At 29.4% G+C, this 18,972-nt stretch overlaps 7 protein-coding genes across 7 annotated transcripts; 4 read left to right on the top strand and 3 right to left on the bottom strand.

The window, feature by feature from the left end:
* Positions 1 to 257: 257 nt before the first annotated feature.
* On the top strand, positions 258 to 2,072 carry T552_03512 (hypothetical protein). The gene is made up of 5 exons (XM_018372014.1): positions 258 to 333; positions 379 to 635; positions 679 to 920; positions 967 to 1,602; positions 1,651 to 2,072. The coding sequence occupies exons 1-5, from the start codon at positions 298 to 300 to the stop codon at positions 2,025 to 2,027; spliced, it is 1,548 nt and encodes a 515-aa protein (XP_018224267.1). The 5' UTR covers positions 258 to 297; the 3' UTR covers positions 2,028 to 2,072.
* A 122-nt stretch (positions 2,073 to 2,194) lies between these two features.
* Positions 2,195 to 4,105, top strand: T552_03511 (hypothetical protein). Its single transcript, XM_018372013.1, has 2 exons — positions 2,195 to 2,540; positions 2,605 to 4,105. Exons 1-2 carry the CDS (start codon positions 2,241 to 2,243, stop codon positions 4,057 to 4,059), a joined length of 1,755 nt encoding a protein of 584 aa, XP_018224266.1. The 5' UTR covers positions 2,195 to 2,240; the 3' UTR covers positions 4,060 to 4,105.
* Positions 4,106 to 4,270: 165 nt separating this feature from the next.
* On the bottom strand, positions 4,271 to 6,878 carry T552_03510 (hypothetical protein). The gene is made up of 3 exons (XM_018372012.1): positions 6,698 to 6,878; positions 4,541 to 6,657; positions 4,271 to 4,497 (listed from the first exon to the last, which is right to left on the bottom strand). Exons 1-3 carry the CDS (start codon positions 6,830 to 6,832, stop codon positions 4,317 to 4,319), a joined length of 2,433 nt encoding a protein of 810 aa, XP_018224265.1. The 5' UTR covers positions 6,833 to 6,878; the 3' UTR covers positions 4,271 to 4,316.
* Positions 6,879 to 7,482: 604 nt separating this feature from the next.
* On the top strand, positions 7,483 to 9,356 carry T552_03509 (hypothetical protein). The gene is made up of 9 exons (XM_018372011.1): positions 7,483 to 7,661; positions 7,714 to 7,765; positions 7,814 to 7,887; positions 7,940 to 8,011; positions 8,059 to 8,117; positions 8,160 to 8,299; positions 8,371 to 9,064; positions 9,110 to 9,210; positions 9,261 to 9,356. Exons 1-9 carry the CDS (start codon positions 7,529 to 7,531, stop codon positions 9,310 to 9,312), a joined length of 1,377 nt encoding a protein of 458 aa, XP_018224264.1. The 5' UTR covers positions 7,483 to 7,528; the 3' UTR covers positions 9,313 to 9,356.
* Positions 9,357 to 10,293: 937 nt separating this feature from the next.
* T552_03508 (hypothetical protein) lies at positions 10,294 to 13,544 on the bottom strand. The gene is made up of 10 exons (XM_018372010.1): positions 13,264 to 13,544; positions 12,767 to 13,215; positions 11,903 to 12,721; positions 11,720 to 11,852; positions 11,561 to 11,673; positions 11,248 to 11,514; positions 10,970 to 11,205; positions 10,796 to 10,925; positions 10,651 to 10,755; positions 10,294 to 10,607 (listed from the first exon to the last, which is right to left on the bottom strand). The coding sequence occupies exons 1-10, from the start codon at positions 13,496 to 13,498 to the stop codon at positions 10,335 to 10,337; spliced, it is 2,760 nt and encodes a 919-aa protein (XP_018224263.1). The 5' UTR covers positions 13,499 to 13,544; the 3' UTR covers positions 10,294 to 10,334.
* A 22-nt stretch (positions 13,545 to 13,566) lies between these two features.
* On the top strand, positions 13,567 to 16,962 carry T552_03507 (hypothetical protein). Its single transcript, XM_018372009.1, has 13 exons — positions 13,567 to 13,608; positions 13,657 to 13,894; positions 13,939 to 14,067; positions 14,115 to 14,232; positions 14,278 to 14,407; positions 14,459 to 14,643; positions 14,687 to 14,862; positions 14,906 to 15,307; positions 15,360 to 15,560; positions 15,602 to 15,793; positions 15,834 to 16,021; positions 16,067 to 16,542; positions 16,585 to 16,962. The coding sequence occupies exons 2-13, from the start codon at positions 13,661 to 13,663 to the stop codon at positions 16,914 to 16,916; spliced, it is 2,763 nt and encodes a 920-aa protein (XP_018224262.1). The 5' UTR covers positions 13,567 to 13,608; positions 13,657 to 13,660; the 3' UTR covers positions 16,917 to 16,962.
* Positions 16,934 to 18,920, bottom strand: T552_03506 (N2,N2-dimethylguanosine tRNA methyltransferase). The gene is made up of 8 exons (XM_018372008.1): positions 18,873 to 18,920; positions 18,121 to 18,825; positions 17,922 to 18,070; positions 17,718 to 17,877; positions 17,533 to 17,670; positions 17,290 to 17,481; positions 17,165 to 17,241; positions 16,934 to 17,120 (listed from the first exon to the last, which is right to left on the bottom strand). The coding sequence occupies exons 2-8, from the start codon at positions 18,682 to 18,684 to the stop codon at positions 16,976 to 16,978; spliced, it is 1,425 nt and encodes a 474-aa protein (XP_018224261.1). The 5' UTR covers positions 18,685 to 18,825; positions 18,873 to 18,920; the 3' UTR covers positions 16,934 to 16,975.
* Positions 18,921 to 18,972: the final 52 nt, after the last annotated feature.

Below are 18,972 nucleotides of genomic sequence, written 5' to 3'. Positions count from 1 at the left end.
AAATAATAAAATACATAATAAAATGAGTAAATCCTGATATATTAAAGCACAGAATGCTTTATTTTTTAGTGTTTTTTTCAAGAAAAGCTATCTTTCTTATGAGAGATCAGTTAGTCGCCATGACAACAATCGTCATGGCGACGGCTGATCTCAACGACAAAAAATATCAGACAAACTTTATCTCAAGAAATAAGGCTAAATAAACGGAATTATACGAAGAAAATACTTATTTTACCTTTAAAATCGCTATTTATATTGGGGGTACCTTTTTTTTTTTTTTAAAAAGGCGTTTAAAACATGCCATTAACAACTTTTCGAGATGAAAATATTATAGTTGATGAATTATACGGATTAAGAGCTATTTTCTAATAAAAATAGGTTATTCATATTGGATCTTATAGAACGCGTGCAATTCTTGGTCTTTCTGAGTCATTAACGCCGCCAACAGTGAAGATTTTAACACGGGTGGGTATTCGTAGAGGACAGAATAATGGGGTTACGGGGGAAAATACAGAGGAAAAGTATCTTGTTGGAGCAGAACTTTGTGAGGCATTGATTTCTGACCGAAATATTGAGATAATTTGGCCTATTAAGCGGGGGATCGTGAAGAATTGGAAAGCATTAGAAGCAATTTGGTTAGAAGAACCTTTTTTACACGTTTGGCTTATGTTTTTGAAGGAGTTATATTCTTTATAAACTATTGAATAGACCGTATCCTCCTCAGCCGAGAACATTTGTAAATCCAGTTTATTTAATTGTACCACCTCAATGGAATTTTAGAGATAAAGAACTTGCAACACGTATTTTTTTTGAAGAGCATCTTGTTGCAGGATTTGCAATTGGTAATTCTAGTGTTCTTCCGTTGTATGCAATGGGACATCTTTCAGGTCTTGTTATACATATTGGTCATGAAAAAACAGGTATTTGTTTTATACATATTTTTTAGGAAAATATAACATATTTAAGACATTACTCCAATATTGGATGCACAAGCAATTGCTCCGGCAAGAGTAACAATTCCTATTGGTGGAAAAGATATAACAGAGTATCTTTATTCTTTGCTTTTATCATCTCCTCCTATTTTGAAAGAAACTAATATGCCTCTTCTTCCAGAAGAGATTACACTTGAGCTTTCTGAAAAGATAAAGTATTCAAATATTGTTGAAGTTATTGTAGAAAATGTTCAAGATTCTTTTCAAAAGCTATTAAATAGAGAAAACGATAATTTACAGCTTCCAGATAGTAGTATGGATGGTGTAGAAGATGTAGCATCAATTGTTGCAAGTGGTAAAACAAGAGAATATTTAGCTCAAAAAGAAGCAGAAAAAAATCAAAGTAAAAAAGGTCAAAAGGCTGAAAATATTGTATTAGACAACAAAGAAATGAATTATAATCAATTTACAATGGATAATAATCAAGTTATATTAGTTGGAAAAGAAAGATTCAAATTGTGTGATTTCTTTTTTAATGATGTTAAAGATGGAAGACTTGATATTCTTAATGCTGTCTATATAGCAATAAATAATCCTAGTATTGAATCAAATAGGCGTGCTGAACTTTGGGAAAACATTGCTATTGTTGGTGAAGGGTCAAGAATTACAGGTTAAGCATATAATATTGATTAAAAATATTAAAATTAATAATTAACAGGATTTAAAGAACGTATTTTTTCAGATTTAACTCAGAAATTTGTTTCTGTTATTGAAAATTCTTCTCAGAAACATCATAATCTACCTATACCAACATATACAACTCCCAATACATCATCAACATTAAATCCTAATTCAAGTTATTTGGTCTATCATAATCCACCAATTATTTTTCCATCAACAATTCGACTTGCAAAGATACCTGATTTCTTTCCTGAATGGAAACCAGACAGAAATCCCAATGCAGTCTTAGAAGAAGCATGTTTTCTTGGTGGAGAAATTGTTGCTAAATTATCTTTTAATGATCCAAGTTCAAAAAATTATATGGGAAGAGGCGAATACAATGAAAATGGTCCACCTTATATTAACGATATATGATTACACATATAAGAGATAAATCTATTCTATAACTACAATTTATATACATATTTTAATCAAAAAAAAAAAATATTTCATAAAACACATAATGAGGTTCTCACAACGGATTTATTGATCTTTATAACAATCATCTTGGCTATTTAAATGGTTAAATCATTTTTTTAAATATTATATCGATTTTTAACTCTACGATTATCTTAACAGCTATAATAAATGAACAATCAGGTTAATACAAGTCGTACAACACTTAAACTCTCACGAAATACTACACTTTTACATCCTAAATTTGAATCTTATAAACTAAGAAATGATGAGGAAATATTATCTTTTTATCGCTTAAATATATCTCATAAACTTGCAAAATTACAGATACCATCTTATGCAAAAATTGGGTATTATGAATGGAAAGCACGTTTAGCAAGAAATCATTTAAGACCAAGTGTTAAACCATGTTCTGCACTATATATTTCAGAGGATGGTGTATTTGTAGAGCTTTTTATGGAAAAAAAAGAGGTATAAATGATATATATATATATATATATATAATTAATAATTAATAATAATTAATAATAATTAGAATGATATAGTTTTAAAGGAAAGAATTATTACAAGTATTGATATGCCAAAAATTGAATGTAGAGGAGAAAGTTATGATGATATTTATCCATATTTTCCAGATTTAAAATCATTAACAGAAACATTAATATTGGCTACAGATGGTGCAGGGAAATTCTATTTTATTGATTCATCAAGCGATCCTGCACAGGTGGATATGGCAGTTTTTTCAACAGAAGATCTTGAATTTCATCCTTTTATCATTTTAGATGCCATTTTCCATTCAAATATAAAGATACAAGTTTTGATTGCTCATTTAAATGGAAAAAAGGAAAAAACAGATGCAAAATCAAAGAGATACTTAATAAAAAATATTATGTGCGAAAAGGTGTCTACATCATGGGAATTATCTGTTTTAAATGTCTATTTTTCTAAGGAAATACCTATTTATTCTCAGTTTTTAGGGGAAACACTGATTGATCAAACTATCATTCTAGGTGTTCAGGATAGAATTCAAAATAACCTTCAAAAGGAATGTGAAACTTTGACAGAATATAATGGGGAATCACATTATACTTGGATTCAAACTTCTGAAGATATTCGTTTATTTTTAACAATATCTCCAACAACTGTTAAACAAGATATTTCGATTAAATTCTCTCTTGATCAATTGGAAGGCTTTAGTGAGAATAATGGGCTTAAGTATATACTAAATTCTAAATTTTATTATACAATTATTCCTTCAGAATCGACATGGACACTTTCAAAAACTCCTCTTTTTCCTGAACAAATTCTTGAAATTTGCATGAAAAAAGAAAATGCTGGACTTAAATGGCCTCATGTTTTTAAAAATAAAGACAATGCATTAGAATTAGAGAATTTATCCGATAGAACAATAGTATTAAAAAATCTTTTATCTTTAAAGTCTCAACCAATATCAAAAACCAAATTAAGCGATGATTACATCATAGATTATGAAGATTCGGAAACTTACTTTCTGCAACAATTTAAAGAAGATGTCTGTATTGCTGAGATCAACGGATTAACCATTATTGGAAGTCAATTTACAAATGAAAAAAACAAAAATTCCTGTATAGCAGTAAAATATGATGTTGATGCATTAATTTATAATATCAAAAGCTCCAATGAGACTTCATTGATGGATTTGGTACATTCTTATACATTTCCTGCATTATCATATATATCTTCATCTAAAATATCAAAAAAATATTTAAAATATAGCTATACTGGCAAATTTGCAATTATTGTTGAATCTGGTGCCTATAGAAAAGGTCTTTGTAATAGTCAAAATCTATATTTATATTGGAATGTTGTCAATAATCAAGTTAATAGTTATCAAAGTGTCATAAAAATACAAATGGAAGCATTAGGATTATGTCAGATTGGTGATCATGAAATAATAATCCTGGGTGAAAATGAGGAAAAACCTGTTGCTCTTTTAATAACTAATCTATAAATATTTAAACAAATATTTTGGTTTTTTAACTCTATAAAATTTTGGAAATCATTTGGTATATCATAGAATTTTATTAATATATAATTATTTTCTAGTTATAGACTTTCATAAATTCTATACATAATAAGCTTATTGTACTTTAAACATTTTTATATATTAGTATTACAAACATTTATTTATTATTCTACAAAAAAATAGTAAAGATCTATTAAAAATAAATTCACTTTAAATTCTTCTAAATTTATTTCATAATTAAATCATACTTCATTATTATGTATAAAAATATCGTCACTAATTCTCGTATGATCAATTAAATTATTATTGTTATATGTTTCTTTTTCTAACTCTGATTTATTGTTAGATTCATCTTTAGAAATCTTTCCAAAATGATTTGATGCTAAATGTTCTATAACTGGCCAACCATATGCATTGACAAACCTATATTCTATAAGCCCAATAATAAATGTAAAAAGGTTATTACATTCTTCTACAAACTATATTATTATGTGCATCGGGTTCCAGATATACCAGAACTTTTCTCCAAACCATATCAGAATGCCATTCTTTAGCAATTTTTTCCTGAAGTTTTAACTTTTCCCTAAAAACCTTATTCCTTTTTATACTATCTTTCCCGTTTTCAGAGATAATACTTAATTTAGAATAAAATTTAGAAAACTTTTTTAATATATCATCGGGATAATAGTATTGATCGTGAACTATAGTTTTCGTTCGACAAGGGTTAATGAAATAGTCTTTTTTTGGTAAAGGTGGTCTTAAAACTTTGCTTGCACTTCGAAAAAAACTCATTTTAGGTATAAAATCTAGTTTTTGATAAGAACATGTATCATTGTCCTTAGGATTGCTAATGGTTTTATTTCGTTTATCTCGTTTTACCTTGGAATCATCCCTACCATATTTGTGTTTGAAGTAATTCTTAAATGAAGAAATAAAAGATGAAGATGAAGAAGATGATGATGATGTATTGATGGTTTGATCTGTTTCTGGAGCATCCAAAATCGTATTATTTTTGGTTAAGGTTAAAGAATCATAATCATGAGATATTGAATCATACGAATACATAGTATTTAAATAAGGCGATTGAGAATATGTTTTTGAAGGAGAAGTACGACCAGGCTTAAAGATAAAAAATTCCTTTGTACTAGATTGAGGATTTATTATGGATTCGACTTCATTTAGGAATTCCGTGTTTTTAGATGTATCTAGGAGTGTAGTATCAACTTTACTACTGTTGGATTTATTAATATCTGAATAACAACAAGATTCTTCTATGTGTGGCATTGTAAGGGAAAAGCTAGTAGCGTTTGTTTGCATTGATACGTTAGACGATATTGTAGGTTCGATTTGGGATGAATTACTCGTGTTTATAGATTCATCATTATTTTTTTGCTCATGACTTTCCATTTGAATCGAATATACCGAATTCTTTCGATATGAATTATAATCTTTTTTTTTCTTTTCAAAACAATCAATGTTTTTCCAATCAAGAAAAAATAAAGAACTTGTTCTTAATGGAACAATCCCATCATTAATTATATTTGAATATAACGTTCTTCTTTTAAAAAGCTTCAATGCCTTTCTAAACGGACTTTTTTCAAGTGATAACGTTCTCAAAAGAGGTAAATGATTATCCGTTTCACCAATATGTTTCGAACATGCTCCTTTATCATATTTCATTGTAAATCCTAATTCCTTCCCTGTTCTTCCGACAATCCCGAATTCTAATGCTTTCGTTATGTATTTCGGGTTTTCCGCGAATAATCCAAGCCATGGTGTAGCAAGAGTGATAAAATTCACCGGAATCAGTCCATGACTTGATGCATCATAAAATTTTCCTTCCGTTCGTATCCATATCCATCCTATCGCATAAAGTTGGATTAACCCTCCAAGACTATGTCCAATAAATGAAATTTTTTGATAATAAGGTTTTTCATTTTTAAACCATCCCACTTCCTTCAATACCCATTTCGCAAGACGTTTTCCAAGATATTCAATCCCTTTATCCGTTAAACAAACATTCCCATTATACCCGGAAACCACTAATTTCTCTCCTTTCAAACGTCCTTCCATCTCAATACGTTCCTTAAGATAAAGCAAATCCGCACTAACATTTGAATGAAGACCATGCGTTAAAACAACAAAATGAACCTCTTCCTTCAAGGATTCATCTCCATTTACACCCTTTTCCCTTAAACTCCTATCGATCAACCATAATTCCTTAGTATTCTGTTCCAATACTTTGATCCATGCATTTTTATCCTCTACAACCCCAAAATAATTTTCCCAATATATTTTTTGCTTAGAAAATGATAATGATAATTCAAAATAAACCTTTGCCGACTTTGTAAACACAATCTGACTAATAATATCCACAATCCATCCTTTTTTTTCAAAAATCGTTCCCGTTTCTGATTCCTCTGAAACAAGAGGAAGTTCTACCCAAAACGAACATCCCGTATTCAAATTTGGACAGTATTTCGGCACAAAATCTAATGATGGCTTTCCTACCGAATAATCCTCCCTTCGTACTGATACATAAAGCGTATACGGCCCTTTAAAATATCCCGCTCGGAATATATGCTATCCCCTTCAGCATTCCCCACCATTATATGCTACCTACTGATGTCGTATTCTTTATTCTAAGCCATAATTTCTTATATCCCGTCTTTTCTCCTCCTTTAAATGATGGTTCCACCACAATTGTATACCGAAATACCTCTCCCAAGCAAACCGATCTTTTCGAATAATAAAGCATCGATTATTACGCCTTTCTTATCCAAATTATTGCGCATTAATCCCTATTTTTATCACTTATTTCTAATGCCGCTTAATATTCGACTAACGTTTTCGTTATTTATATCAAATTTTCCTATAAAAAAAACTAACCTTTTTAATCCCTCTTATTTATATTCATTCCCTGCATTTTCTCTATTAAAATCATTAGAAATATCCTGTTAACCTCTCTATTTATACCTATTTTCCCCACTGTATGCGTCTTTAGACGCTCTTTCCTCATATAAATAATGAGCGAAAGAAACGGTACGGTGGTAGATCGAATATATGCGTTCGAAAGCCAAAAATCCGGGGATAAGGGGTTTATATATGCAAAAAAGAACGCATAGATTGTTCTAGAAGGAAATAGAAATAGGGATAAATAGTGAATGGTATGCGTTTGGTGTATATATTAGCTATTATATGGAATAGTTAGTATATACACGGTATATATTACCGTGTATACTATATGTATACGGGTTATATGCGGGCTGTATGCGTATTATATGCGTTATATATGCGTAATGTATGCGTTTTGTATAGAATTTATAGAGGGGGAGGGCAAGCCATTTGCGAGGGTTTTCTCGATCCAAGCGTATATAAAAATGGAGGGAACCAAAAAACCCAAGCAAATATAAGGGTTAAATAGTATAAAAAGGAGCTTAATAAAGCATTATTGATGAGACGAACGAAGATATTTGGTGGATCATCCCATCCAGAATTGGTAGAAGCTATTACGCATCATTTGGCGATTTCCCCGGCGCCAGTTAGCCTTAAAAAATTTTCTAACCAGGAAACAAGGGTAGAAATTGGTAAGAAAGAGGTTAATAAGGTATTTTTATTAATATATGCGTCTATTTATAGCATGTTCAGTGCGTATGGAAGATGTTTTTATTATTCAATCAGGGAGTAATACGTGAGATATATATAAGGAGAAGAAAAGGAGATAATAATAAGGGATTAGGATTAATGACCATCTTATGGAGCTTTTGATTATGATATCAGCGTGTAAAGGAGCATCAGCGTCGAAAATTACAGGTAAAACGGAGGAGATAAGGTATTTTCTCGATGCTTATATATATATATATAGCAGTTATGCCATATTTTCCATATTCTAAGCAGAGTAAAATGAGAAGACATCGTGGAGCAATTACAGCGAAAAGTATGTAAATAAATATATATATATGCGTATTATCTGAATATAATAAGTGGTGGCTAATCTTTTGACTGTTGCGGGGGTTGATCATATTATTACAATGGATCTCCATGTAATTTTTTTTTCTAAGTAGTGAAAACTTCATTATTTTTAGGCGTCACAAATCCAGGGTTTTTTTACAAAACCAGTTGATAATTTATTTGCAGAACCGAGTATCGCGAAATGGATTATGGAAAATATAAGTGAATGGAAGAATGCAGTAGTCGTAAGCAAGAATCCGGGAGGAGCTAAAAGGTGTAATATTAATATTATTAATATTAATAATATTAATAATATATTTTATATGTATTAACTGAAAAATTTAGGGTTACGAGTTTAGCAGATATTTTGAACATTAATTTTGCACTTATTCATACAGATAGAAGAAGAAAAACATTTAAAGAACCATGTTCACGTTTAAGTACAAATTCATATTCACCAGTTACGTCTAATACGGAAAGCATTGATGATAACAATTATATATATAATTCTCAAGAAAATAGTTATGATGATCAAACGCCTATTCTTTCAGGGTCAAGTACGCCTAATGATATTTTACCTCAAAAGAAAACTCAATCTAATCGAACTATATGTTCAAACATACGTACAGCAAGATTAATATCTGGACATGTTGTAGACGATGATTATCCATCTTCTGTATCACCATATTGTGAAAATTCTATGGATGCTACACATGGTTCAGATGGCATGTTTTTGCCTCCATTTACCTTTTATTCAAATGCAGCATCGGTTATTGGTGATACGTCTACTGCTATTTCATTTAACGATAATGAAAGTGTAAATTTAAACGAAGAAAAAATGATTACATTAGTAGGAGATGTTGAAAATAAGATTGCATTAATTCTCGATGATATAATAGAGACACCTGGAAGTTTTGTAGCAGCAGCTGAACATTTAATCAAAAATTGTGGCGCTAAAAGGGTTTTTGTATTTGCTACTCATGGAATTCTGCAAAATGACTGTTTAGAAAAAATGGAAGAATGTAAATGTATTGATAAGGTTGTTTTCCTTATATCTATATTTATGATCTAATAAAAAAAATAGATTGTTATAACGAATACTTATCCTGTTAGTAAAGAAAAAAGACAATCATCTTCAAAGTTAGTTATAATTGATATTAGTAAAGTTTTTGGAGAGGCTATTAGGTATAAAAAAGCTTTTATACTATATAAAAAATTATTAAATATTTTTATAGAAGAGTACATAATGGAGAAAGTATTAGCCATTTATTTGGAAGGGCTTTATAAACCTATTAATTTATTTAATATTTATAAATATTATAAAAATCTATAATATTTTGTTTTTTGTAAAAATTGATATATAATTATCTTTAAATAATGTATTTTTAATTTGCTTTTAAATTTTAAAATGATCTAGGGATCCGTATATAGTATTATACTATTTGTAATAATAAATTTATATATTATTGATTGATATAATCTTGATTTTCTTTTTATTTTGTTAAAATATCAAAATTTTTAGAATTAACTATAAAATAAAGCTTAAAAATATTATTTTTATTTAAAAATATGTTAGATAAAAAACAAAAATTCTGTATTTTAGAGTAATAATACTAACAAATTATATAATTTCATACAATTAGTTTTATAATAATAATTTCATAAAATAATTATATTTTCTTGACAAGTAATGAGATATAAATAAAAAAATAAAATAAAAGTATTTAAAACAATCAATTCAAAAGGTTATAAACTATCAGTAATGATTAATTTAATTTAATAATACAATTGGAATTCTTAAAAATAACTAACATAAAAATAAATATTTATAAATACTTAAAACATTTTAAAAATATAAATAAATGTCTAAAAAAATATTAATTAAATAACTAGTTTATCTTAGAAAATATTAGATTTAATAATGATTTATTCTAAGAATTATTTTAAAAAATAATACAATATGGTATATGATTCAAAAAAATATAAGAATAGTATACATATTAAAATCAAAAATAGCTAAAATAGATATAAAAACATGTAAATAATCCAAATAGTTAATAAAATTCCATAAATTCTAAAACTTTTGCAAATAATAATATTTATAAATATTTTAAGTATAAAAATCTCAAAAATTGTAGATAATAAAGATATTTTTGAGATTTTTATTAAATATTAAACCAGCATAGATAGATCTATAAATAAAATAAGAGAATATATTTGAAATTCCCATAAATATCAAAAAAGATTTATTAAAATTAATTTATTTTCATATTTAATATAAAAATTATAATTTGTTAAAACATACCCTTCTATTTTGAAATATGAGGTGTAAATCTTTTTGAAAGATCAACTCTCTGAAACTTTTCCTCAATTTTCCCACAAATTTCTTGTAAATCCAAGTGTTTTGTCAAAGATTTCCTTGGCGCAACACTAATACAATGTTTTGCGTCCAATTGCATATATAGAGGATCTTGAGAATGACAACCAGGAGATAATGTAATTCTAACAGAGTGTTCTTTTGTTCCAATGTTTGAATTTGTAGTACGCTCAAACAATTCAAAGTTTATTTGTGTAAGATAATCCTAGATCAAATTAATAAATAATATATAATACATAAAATCCTACTAATTCAGGAATTTCATTTCTTGAAATCTTAGTTGGAATCCCACTTTCAAATATACAATTGAGAAGAGTATAAATATGTGATTCTTTTGTAAAATAGAAATAACACTATTCCCTTTAATTAAAATTATTAAAAACAATATAATACTCTAGCACTTGTTGATGATTTAGTTTCATTAATATCCTTAATAAGCTTCTTTAATAATGGCATACTAGTTAAAAGTCCAATATCTAGCTTTTCTTCATTCTCAATTCCATATTCTTGTGGACTCAGAAAGCTATATCAATCAGCTAATTAAAAAAAACAAAAAAAGTTATATACTCAAATAAAATTTTAGCTAAACGATATAATTTTCTAAGTTTCTCAAGTCCTGGAAGCATTTTAGGGCCACCTATTTCTCTAGGTGTTCCATTTTCCCTATCACCAGACAATACTTTCTCTGTCTTGTTAAAATCATGATAATCTTTTGGTAGAAATATTGCATCTAAGAATGGCCTGTTGTGCAATGCATCATATTTCATTGTATCATATAATTCTGATATTTTTGAGGGATCAGCCTTTAAATATTTAAAACTATAATAATATTATACTATTCAAACCTTCTCAGAATCACAAAATTCACAAAATAACTTCTCCCAACGTTCCCTGAACAAAAAGGGATTCTCATTACAGCACCATCTTGTCTGAAATGTATCCAATTTATCAGAAAACACTGAAAAATTATGTTGCATCACTGTTCTATGAAATTTCATAAGCTCAACAACCTCTCGCATAACCTCATTGGGTTCTGGAACATCCTTAGGCCATGTAAACTGTGGTCGTGCAGGCAAATCATCTCTTAATAATGTTTTTAGTTTCTTTTTAACCTAAAACAAATTAAATATTACCAAAATATACAAAAAAAACAAATACTCTATCCATATTATCCTTAGCAGCATTTGTATCATCTAAAAGATCTTTTCTAACTTCAAGAAAACCAGGTGGAAGTTCCTCTTTATCAAGAAAAGCCATTGCAAATATTTCAGCTAAAAAATTAAGTACCAAAATACTCAAATTTACAAGTGAACATACCACTAGCACTAACTCTTCTCTCTGAGCTTGTAAAAACCTTTACATCGTCAAGACAATCAGAATTCATTAGTATAACATCTTTTCTTATATTTTCCCCCAAATCCTTGGACTGATAACGAGCAGAATGGGTAAACTAGAACAATTAACCTCTTCATATGATACATTCATCCAAAAAAAACATACTTCACCACCCCATTTTAAAATAACTTGAATTTTTTCAAGTTTTCCTGTCTCCATAGAGTAATTGGGCTTGATCTGGACCTTAGTTCCAGGAAATTCTATCTTCTTTAACAATGCATTATGCAATTGATTCAATTTCTCCATGTCTTCACAATTCTCTTGCTTTGCTTTTTCTGTAGCAGACACTACCATCTTAAGTTCCTCATTTCTTAAGATTACTTCATCAGTATGACCTTGTAGAAGCTCTACAAACGGTCTACTCTTAAAAGAAAACTTAAACTTCTGCTTTGGTGTACGATCTGCATGACGTAACACTGAAAACATGCCTTTGATCCTCCATGAATTTTGCTCCAATGATAATGATGAAATTGTATGGCCAATTGATGGAATTCTTGGCTTCTTCTTACGAGCTGCATCTATAAATGTTTGTCTCAAAATACGTGACGTATTATCATAGTATTCATTGTTATCCTTAACAAATGACCATCCATTTACATCAATAACATATGATTTCCCATTTACCCTCAAACAATCAAAACCACATATCATTTGAGAAAATGCCTGGCATATTTTCTTAGCCATTTCACATTCTTTCTCTGATAATTTCGTCACAAATCTAATTTCTTTTCCATATGTATTTCGTCTAACTAATCCATCAACTACTGGACTCTTTCGTGTCTCTGCATGGAAATAATGCGGTCCAACCGTATATACCTTAACATCCTCTGCATTGTCCACATCCATAAACTGTTCATATATATATGATCCATCTGTACGAGGCATTGATAACTCTGGATCAAATTCTGATGACTTGTTACCAATCTAATTTTTTTAATAAAATATACATAAAAAACCCCTTCTTCTTGCCTTCCTAAACAATCTCCTTCCTCCTCCTCCCTTGCTTTTTGGATAATATATATGTATATTATGATTTTCCCCATCTACTGGCTTTTCAACAAATGGTTTTTTCATAATTTTCCCATCAATATCAATCGTATCCTCATCAATACATTTAAGACTACTAATTCCCCTTCTAACATTGCTTCTAATCCCAAATTTTACAAAAAGCTTCTCTGCTAACCCTTCTTCAATCTTTGGTCCCCCATCTCTTGAACATTCTACCCGATACGGCGTAGATACATTAATAGCATCAAGAATAGACATAACTACCCTTCTATCCCATAGAATCTTCTGCATTGGCAGGTCATTTACACAAAATGGCCTACGCAATCTTACATAACTAATAGCTTTATCCAGTGGAAATCCATACGAAAAAAACGATATAAGAAAATCACACCATGGCCAATTCTCTATTTCTAATGCATTTTCCCTTAAAATACTGCTTCATGCCGCTCATCTATTACCTTCATCCAAGATCACCTTATCTCCAAAAATAACCGTTTCAAACTCTCCATGCTGGATCAAACGGTTCAATATATTCTGGCATGGCTTAGATCTTGCCTTCTGGTCCATTGCACAGACTCCAATAATCCATTTTGGCTTGGCCTTGACGCTTGGTGATGAGGGTGGTGATGGTGGTGGGGACAATGCAGCTGTCTCAGGCTGCAGGGAACAGACGAAATCAGTAGACAGGGACATGAACAGGACCTAGATAGGTTAGAAAAGCTATAGAATAGGGTTGATTGGGTTACAGTGGGGCCTAGGAGCAAATTTCACGGGCAGATCCGGGGCCTAGGAAAAAAGGAAAGGTGAGTCTTTTGAAGGGTTAGAAGAGGAATTAACAAGCATTTATTAAGGGAAATGAAATATAATGGAGAATTGGAAGGGTTTAGCAAAAAAAACGCGTTAAAACGCGTAAAAATGAGGGAGAAAAGAGGAAATAAAGAAGTGGAGAAAGAAGGAGAGGGATCCTATCTATTTAGACCATATAGAAGGATTGGATACGTTTCAGATAAGGTTCCATTTGATATTATGAAGCGTGGAAGGAGTTTTTTAGTTTCATTAAGTGTTGGAGAGAGTATACAAACATATGATGTAAGAAAAAGGGTTTTTTCAAGGAAAAAAGACAAATGATTTAGTGTAACAAGCTTAATCTATTGTTTATAACGCCTAGTACTAAGGGTAGAATAACCTGTGTATGTTCATGGGGGGATTTTATACTTGCAGGAGCAGGAGAAAAGATATATGCATATTGTAAAGGGAAGATTGTATTTTTATACAGTGATTATGTATGATTTATTGATATTTTTATGAGGAATGGAGTATAAAACAAGAGGAAGAGGAGAGGGTAGTGTTGATGAGTGTTTTGGGGGGGTATCTTGTTACATATACGGAGAAAAACCATCTTATAATCTGGAATGTTCATAGTAGAGGTATTTTGTGATTATTATTAAGAGAATAGGGATGTAAGATAGTAGAAATGTATTCAAAGATCGAGTTTGATAGGGGGGAAGAAGTTTTATGTATGCTTCATCCGGCAACCTATTTAAATAAGTTTATTTTTGGGAAAAAGGATGGTACAGTTGAGATATGGAATATAAGAACAGGGTGAGGAAGTTATTTTTTATGTATTTTTTGTATATTTAAGAAGGGATGAAGAAAACGGATCTATGAATTTTCATCATTCAAAATTTCAGTGACATGTCTTGAACAGGCGCCGGTTTTAGATGTTATTGCGATTGGTTTAGCTAATGGAGTGATTTATATGTATAATATTAAGAAAGACAAGGAATTATTTCAATTTAAACAAGATGGGAATGTTACATCAATTAGTTTTAGAACAGGTTTTAAAGGGAAATGTATTAAATTGATCTAAAAGTGGAGTAGATGGGCCATCAATTATGTGTTCTTCTAATAATAAAGGGGATATTTTTATTTGGGATCTTTTCAAAAAAAGAATTCTTAATATATTATATACAGCACATTTTGGTTCAATTGCTAGAATAAAGTTTCTAGAGGGACAGCCTATTTTATTATCTAGTGGTATTGATAATTCTTTAAAGGTATTTTTATTAGTTTTAAAATGAATTTTTTGAAAAAATACAGGAATGGATCTTTGATTCACCAGATTCAACGCCCCGATTACTTAAACATAGAAGTGGTCATAGTGCACCACCATCTATTATTAGATTTTATCAAAATGATTCACATTTTATATTATCAACATCACGAGACCGTTCATTGAGAGGTTTTAGTGTATTTAATGACTCACAGAATACAGAACTATCACAAAAACCATTTATTAAGAAGCCTATATCTTTAAAGTTTTCTCTAGAAGAATTGCGTCTTCCAGAGATTTTATCATTTGCAGTACAACCAACAAAAGAAAAATATTGGAATAATATAATAACAGCACACAAAGGAGAGAATGTGGCAAGACTTTGGTCTTGGAGAAGAAAGGCAATTGAGAAATTTGTTCTTACAACTTCAGATAAAAGTTCTATAAAAGTAGATAAAGATTTATATATTTATATATATATATATATTCTAACAAAAACAGAGTGTTGCAATAAGTGTTTGTGGAAATTTTGGATTTGTTGGCTCTTCTTTAGGGACAATTGATATGTATAACATGCAATCTAGGCTTCATCGCCGCAAATTTCATGATAATTTAGATGGGCATAGAAAGGAAATTACAGGAATAGTTTCAGATTCATTAAACAAAACATTAGTATCATCTTCTTTAGATGGAACTATAAAGGTAAATAGAAAATAATAGATTATATATTTTAATAAATATAGTTTTGGAAAATATCTACAGGAAAACTTATATATACTCTTGATATGAAATTACCAATAACACTAATGAGATATCAGAAGTCTTCTGATCTTTTAGCAATAGCTTGTGATGATTTTTGTATTCGAGTTATTGATATTGAAACAACAAAAGTTGTAAGAGAGCTATGGGGTCATACAAATCGTATTACAGATTTAGTATAAAAACCAATTTGAAGATAAAGGTTAATGATTATAGGTCTTTTCATATGATGGAAGATGGATTATATCTTCTTCTTTAGATTCAACGATTAGAACATGGGATCTTCCAGTAGGATGTCTCATTGATGCATTTCGTACACCAAGTATATGTACAAGCTTAGATTTTTCACCTACTGGAGATTTTCTTGCAACAACTCATGTAGATAATTTTGGAATAACTTTATGGTAATAATGTATAATTGGATGTTTTAAAAGCTAAATATAAATTAGGACAAATAAGTCCCAGTTTTCTGAAGTATTTATTCACAGTATTCAAGAATCTGACATTAAAACAATAAATCTACCAGCAGTATCAGGAGAGAATGGTTCTGGGATTATTGATCTTTCATTAAAAGATGTATCAAGTGAGACAGATATTTTATGTAAAACTGAATATACATCTTCTAAACAAATTAATCAAATGTTAACACTTAGTTCAGTTCCTCGGTTTAAATTGAATATTTTACATAATATAGATATAATCAAACTTAGGAATAAGCCAAAAGAACCGCCAAAAGCTCCTAAAAATGCACCATTCTTTCTACCACTTTTAAAAGATACATCAAAAGATATAATTCCATCAATTTCATACACAAATGAATCTTCAGAAATAGATAAAGGCTTCTCTAGGATTATTAGTACGAAAGATCTATCTGTAGAAAGTCAATTTACTAAACTTTTAAAACAAGGAGCTGCTCAAAAAGATTGTATGTTTAATTTTATTTAATTATTCTTTTTTAATATTTTAGATATGAAATTTATGAATCATTTAAAGACATTAAATCCATCATCAATAGATTTTGAAATACAATCACTTTCTCCAGATTCATTGTTTTCTGAAATAATATGGTTCTTGGATGCATTAACTCAAAGTTTAAAAAAACAAATAGATTTTGAATTTATTCAAATATGTATGGCTAAATTTCTAAATATTCATGGAGATATTTTTATTGAAAATCCTAATAATGATGCATTACAACAATCACTCATAAATTGGGAAAAAGAACATAAAATCATAAACATTAAATTAAAAAAACTAGTAGACTATTGTTCTGGAGTATTATCTTTCATTAGAAGTTAAATTTAAACATATTTTTTTATCTAAATATTCTTTAACACAACTATGATGCATACTAGTTTTTAAGCTGGATTTTCATCTTCATTTGCTCTTACTTTTGCTTTTGCTTTAGGACCTGATTTCTTTGTAGGATTCAAATGACATTTAACAAGTCCAGACTTAAAAATTTTATTAATATCTGGATGAAAAAGGAAACTAATACAAGTACTAAGCATTATTTAGCAATATTAAAACTAAGGAGTGGAGATTACTCAGGGTCACTTTTAAGTATTTCTTTTCCAGCTGTTCCATCACGAATATGTTCTTTATTTACAGGACATTGTTTTATCTAAAAGAATTAATAAGCCATAAAAAGGAAGTAAATATTATTAATTACCCAAGATTTCATAATATCCCATAATATTCTTGGAGATGCATTTGTTTTTATACAACCTGGTGATGCATGTGTTAAAGAAACAAGATAACCAGAATTAATTAATGCTGAAACAACATCCTTTAGTGGTGGAGTTTGGCAATGAAGAATTTTTGAAAGATGCGCTGGACTATAATAAAATGGATTTACCAATTCCTTAAAAATATAAGTAAGTCATATAAATTATTAATATTTCAAAAATCATACATCTTCTATAATTAAAAACAACTTTTTCATTCGTGGAAGTGTTTCATAAATGTCAATGGATTCAGATTCAAGAATATTTAAAGCACTTTTTACAAATTCTTTATCATGTAATGGACCTGACCACATTGGCCCAGAAATCTAAACAATTGCATTAAAAATATTAATAATCAAAACCTTATCATTACATGTAATTTAAATCCACAAAACTCACAATTAGGATTAACAATTGGTCCCTGTGAATTAAAATGTTTATACGTATTCAAATTTTTGGATGGGGACGTTTTTCCAATTGGCTGATTATAGAATGTATAACATCCAGAACATAAATAAGACATCATTATGTTACTATCATAATTATTAAACCTAATAATAATAAAGGTTTTCCTTACTTATGAAGAAATTTAACATTATATGGTGATGTTTCAATTTTGACAAATAACCGTATATAAAAGTCAGAATAAATACTTAATAATGGCGTAATATAACGTCCATATCTTGCACATGACGAGGATATCGTATGCAAAACAATTCGAAGCGCCTTATCATTCATATTAATCAAAATAATAATTATTAAACATATCAAAAAACCTGTTCATGACAAAAAACAGAATGACGAAATGGCATAGATCCATAATTCGAAAAACACTTTTCCGGATATCCTCCTCCTGCTAACACTGCAAGATCTGTACATGTAACACAAAGAAGACCTCCATCTGAAATACACTGAACTGCTCCATCAATAAATGGTGATGCTGTTCCATACGGATCAAGATCAATCACATCAAAATACTTCCTCTGAATAACATGTTTATACATAATAAAACGTGCATCTTCATGACTAGGCTTTACTTTTTCAAAAACATCATTATACATCGAATTTTTTTTAATCATATCAATTGATGTTTTAGCATTATCATTCGCCACTACATATTCTACATTTTCAATCTCTTTTATGTATCTAATTGCACGAATTCCTGTCGCTGAAAATGCATCAAGAATATTAAATTTTGCTAAACATATTTCTTGTTGCTTATTCATAAAATTAAACTTATTTATATCTTTTAATACCTTTTTCTCATCATTTATATTAATTTTATATCCTTCTGATCCTCTATCTGACCCTTCTTTACCCTCTTTTTCCACTATTATCATAGTTTTTTGCCGTTTAACTTCTTTTCTTTCTTTTTTCTTCTCTAATACCTCTTTTTTCTCCCTGAGAAATACTCTACTCCATGAACGTATAGCAATTACACTTAGATCTCTGTTAAACGTTTGAACCGGGTTATAAAACACCTTATTATTCGTAATCATTCTATTTCCTCCATTTTCACTTCTTTTACCTCGTTTTTTTTCGGAATAAAAAGATATACACTTCCTTCCTTAATTTTATCATACTTTCCATCCTCTTCTAACCCATTTATCCCCTCAAATTCCCTTTTA

Source organism: Pneumocystis carinii (genome assembly GCF_001477545.1).
Source record: "Pneumocystis carinii B80 chromosome Unknown supercont1.17, whole genome shotgun sequence".
Taxonomy (NCBI): Eukaryota; Fungi; Ascomycota; class Pneumocystomycetes; order Pneumocystales; family Pneumocystaceae; genus Pneumocystis; species Pneumocystis carinii.
This window is presented reverse-complemented; position numbering and strand designations above follow the sequence as displayed.

Coding starts and splice junctions, on each gene's coding strand:
- T552_03512 (XM_018372014.1), top strand. CDS start 298: ATGCCATTAACAACTTTTCGAGATGAAAATATTATA. Junction 334..378: donor TTCGAGATGAAAATATTATA/GTTGATGAATTA, acceptor TAATAAAAATAG/GTTATTCATATTGGATCTTA. Junction 636..678: donor AAAGCATTAGAAGCAATTTG/GTTAGAAGAACC, acceptor ATGTTTTTGAAG/GAGTTATATTCTTTATAAAC.
- T552_03511 (XM_018372013.1), top strand. CDS start 2,241: ATGAACAATCAGGTTAATACAAGTCGTACAACACTTAAACTCTCACGA. Junction 2,541..2,604: donor TTTTTATGGAAAAAAAAGAG/GTATAAATGATA, acceptor AATAATAATTAG/AATGATATAGTTTTAAAGGA.
- T552_03510 (XM_018372012.1), bottom strand. CDS start 6,832: ATGCTTTATTATTCGAAAAGATCGGTTTGCTTGGGAGAGGTATTTCGG. Junction 6,658..6,697: donor GAATAAAGAATACGACATCA/GTAGGTAGCATA, acceptor TGAAGGGGATAG/CATATATTCCGAGCGGGATA. Junction 4,498..4,540: donor AATATAGTTTGTAGAAGAAT/GTAATAACCTTT, acceptor TATAGAATATAG/GTTTGTCAATGCATATGGTT.
- T552_03509 (XM_018372011.1), top strand. CDS start 7,529: ATGAGACGAACGAAGATATTTGGTGGATCATCCCATCCAGAATTGGTA. Junction 8,118..8,159: donor TTATTACAATGGATCTCCAT/GTAATTTTTTTT, acceptor CATTATTTTTAG/GCGTCACAAATCCAGGGTTT. Junction 9,065..9,109: donor AATGTAAATGTATTGATAAG/GTTGTTTTCCTT, acceptor TAAAAAAAATAG/ATTGTTATAACGAATACTTA.
- T552_03508 (XM_018372010.1), bottom strand. CDS start 13,498: ATGTCCCTGTCTACTGATTTCGTCTGTTCCCTGCAGCCTGAGACAGCT. Junction 12,722..12,766: donor GAAGGAGATTGTTTAGGAAG/GCAAGAAGAAGG, acceptor TAAAAAAATTAG/ATTGGTAACAAGTCATCAGA. Junction 11,206..11,247: donor AATTTTGTGATTCTGAGAAG/GTTTGAATAGTA, acceptor AAATATTTAAAG/GCTGATCCCTCAAAAATATC.
- T552_03507 (XM_018372009.1), top strand. CDS start 13,661: ATGAAATATAATGGAGAATTGGAAGGGTTTAGCAAAAAAAACGCGTTA. Junction 14,408..14,458: donor ATATGGAATATAAGAACAGG/GTGAGGAAGTTA, acceptor GAAGGGATGAAG/AAAACGGATCTATGAATTTT. Junction 14,863..14,905: donor GTATTGATAATTCTTTAAAG/GTATTTTTATTA, acceptor GAAAAAATACAG/GAATGGATCTTTGATTCACC.
- T552_03506 (XM_018372008.1), bottom strand. CDS start 18,684: ATGATAATAGTGGAAAAAGAGGGTAAAGAAGGGTCAGATAGAGGATCA. Junction 17,878..17,921: donor AATGTTAAATTTCTTCATAA/GTAAGGAAAACC, acceptor TAATTATGATAG/TAACATAATGATGTCTTATT. Junction 17,671..17,717: donor TTTGTGGATTTAAATTACAT/GTAATGATAAGG, acceptor GCAATTGTTTAG/ATTTCTGGGCCAATGTGGTC.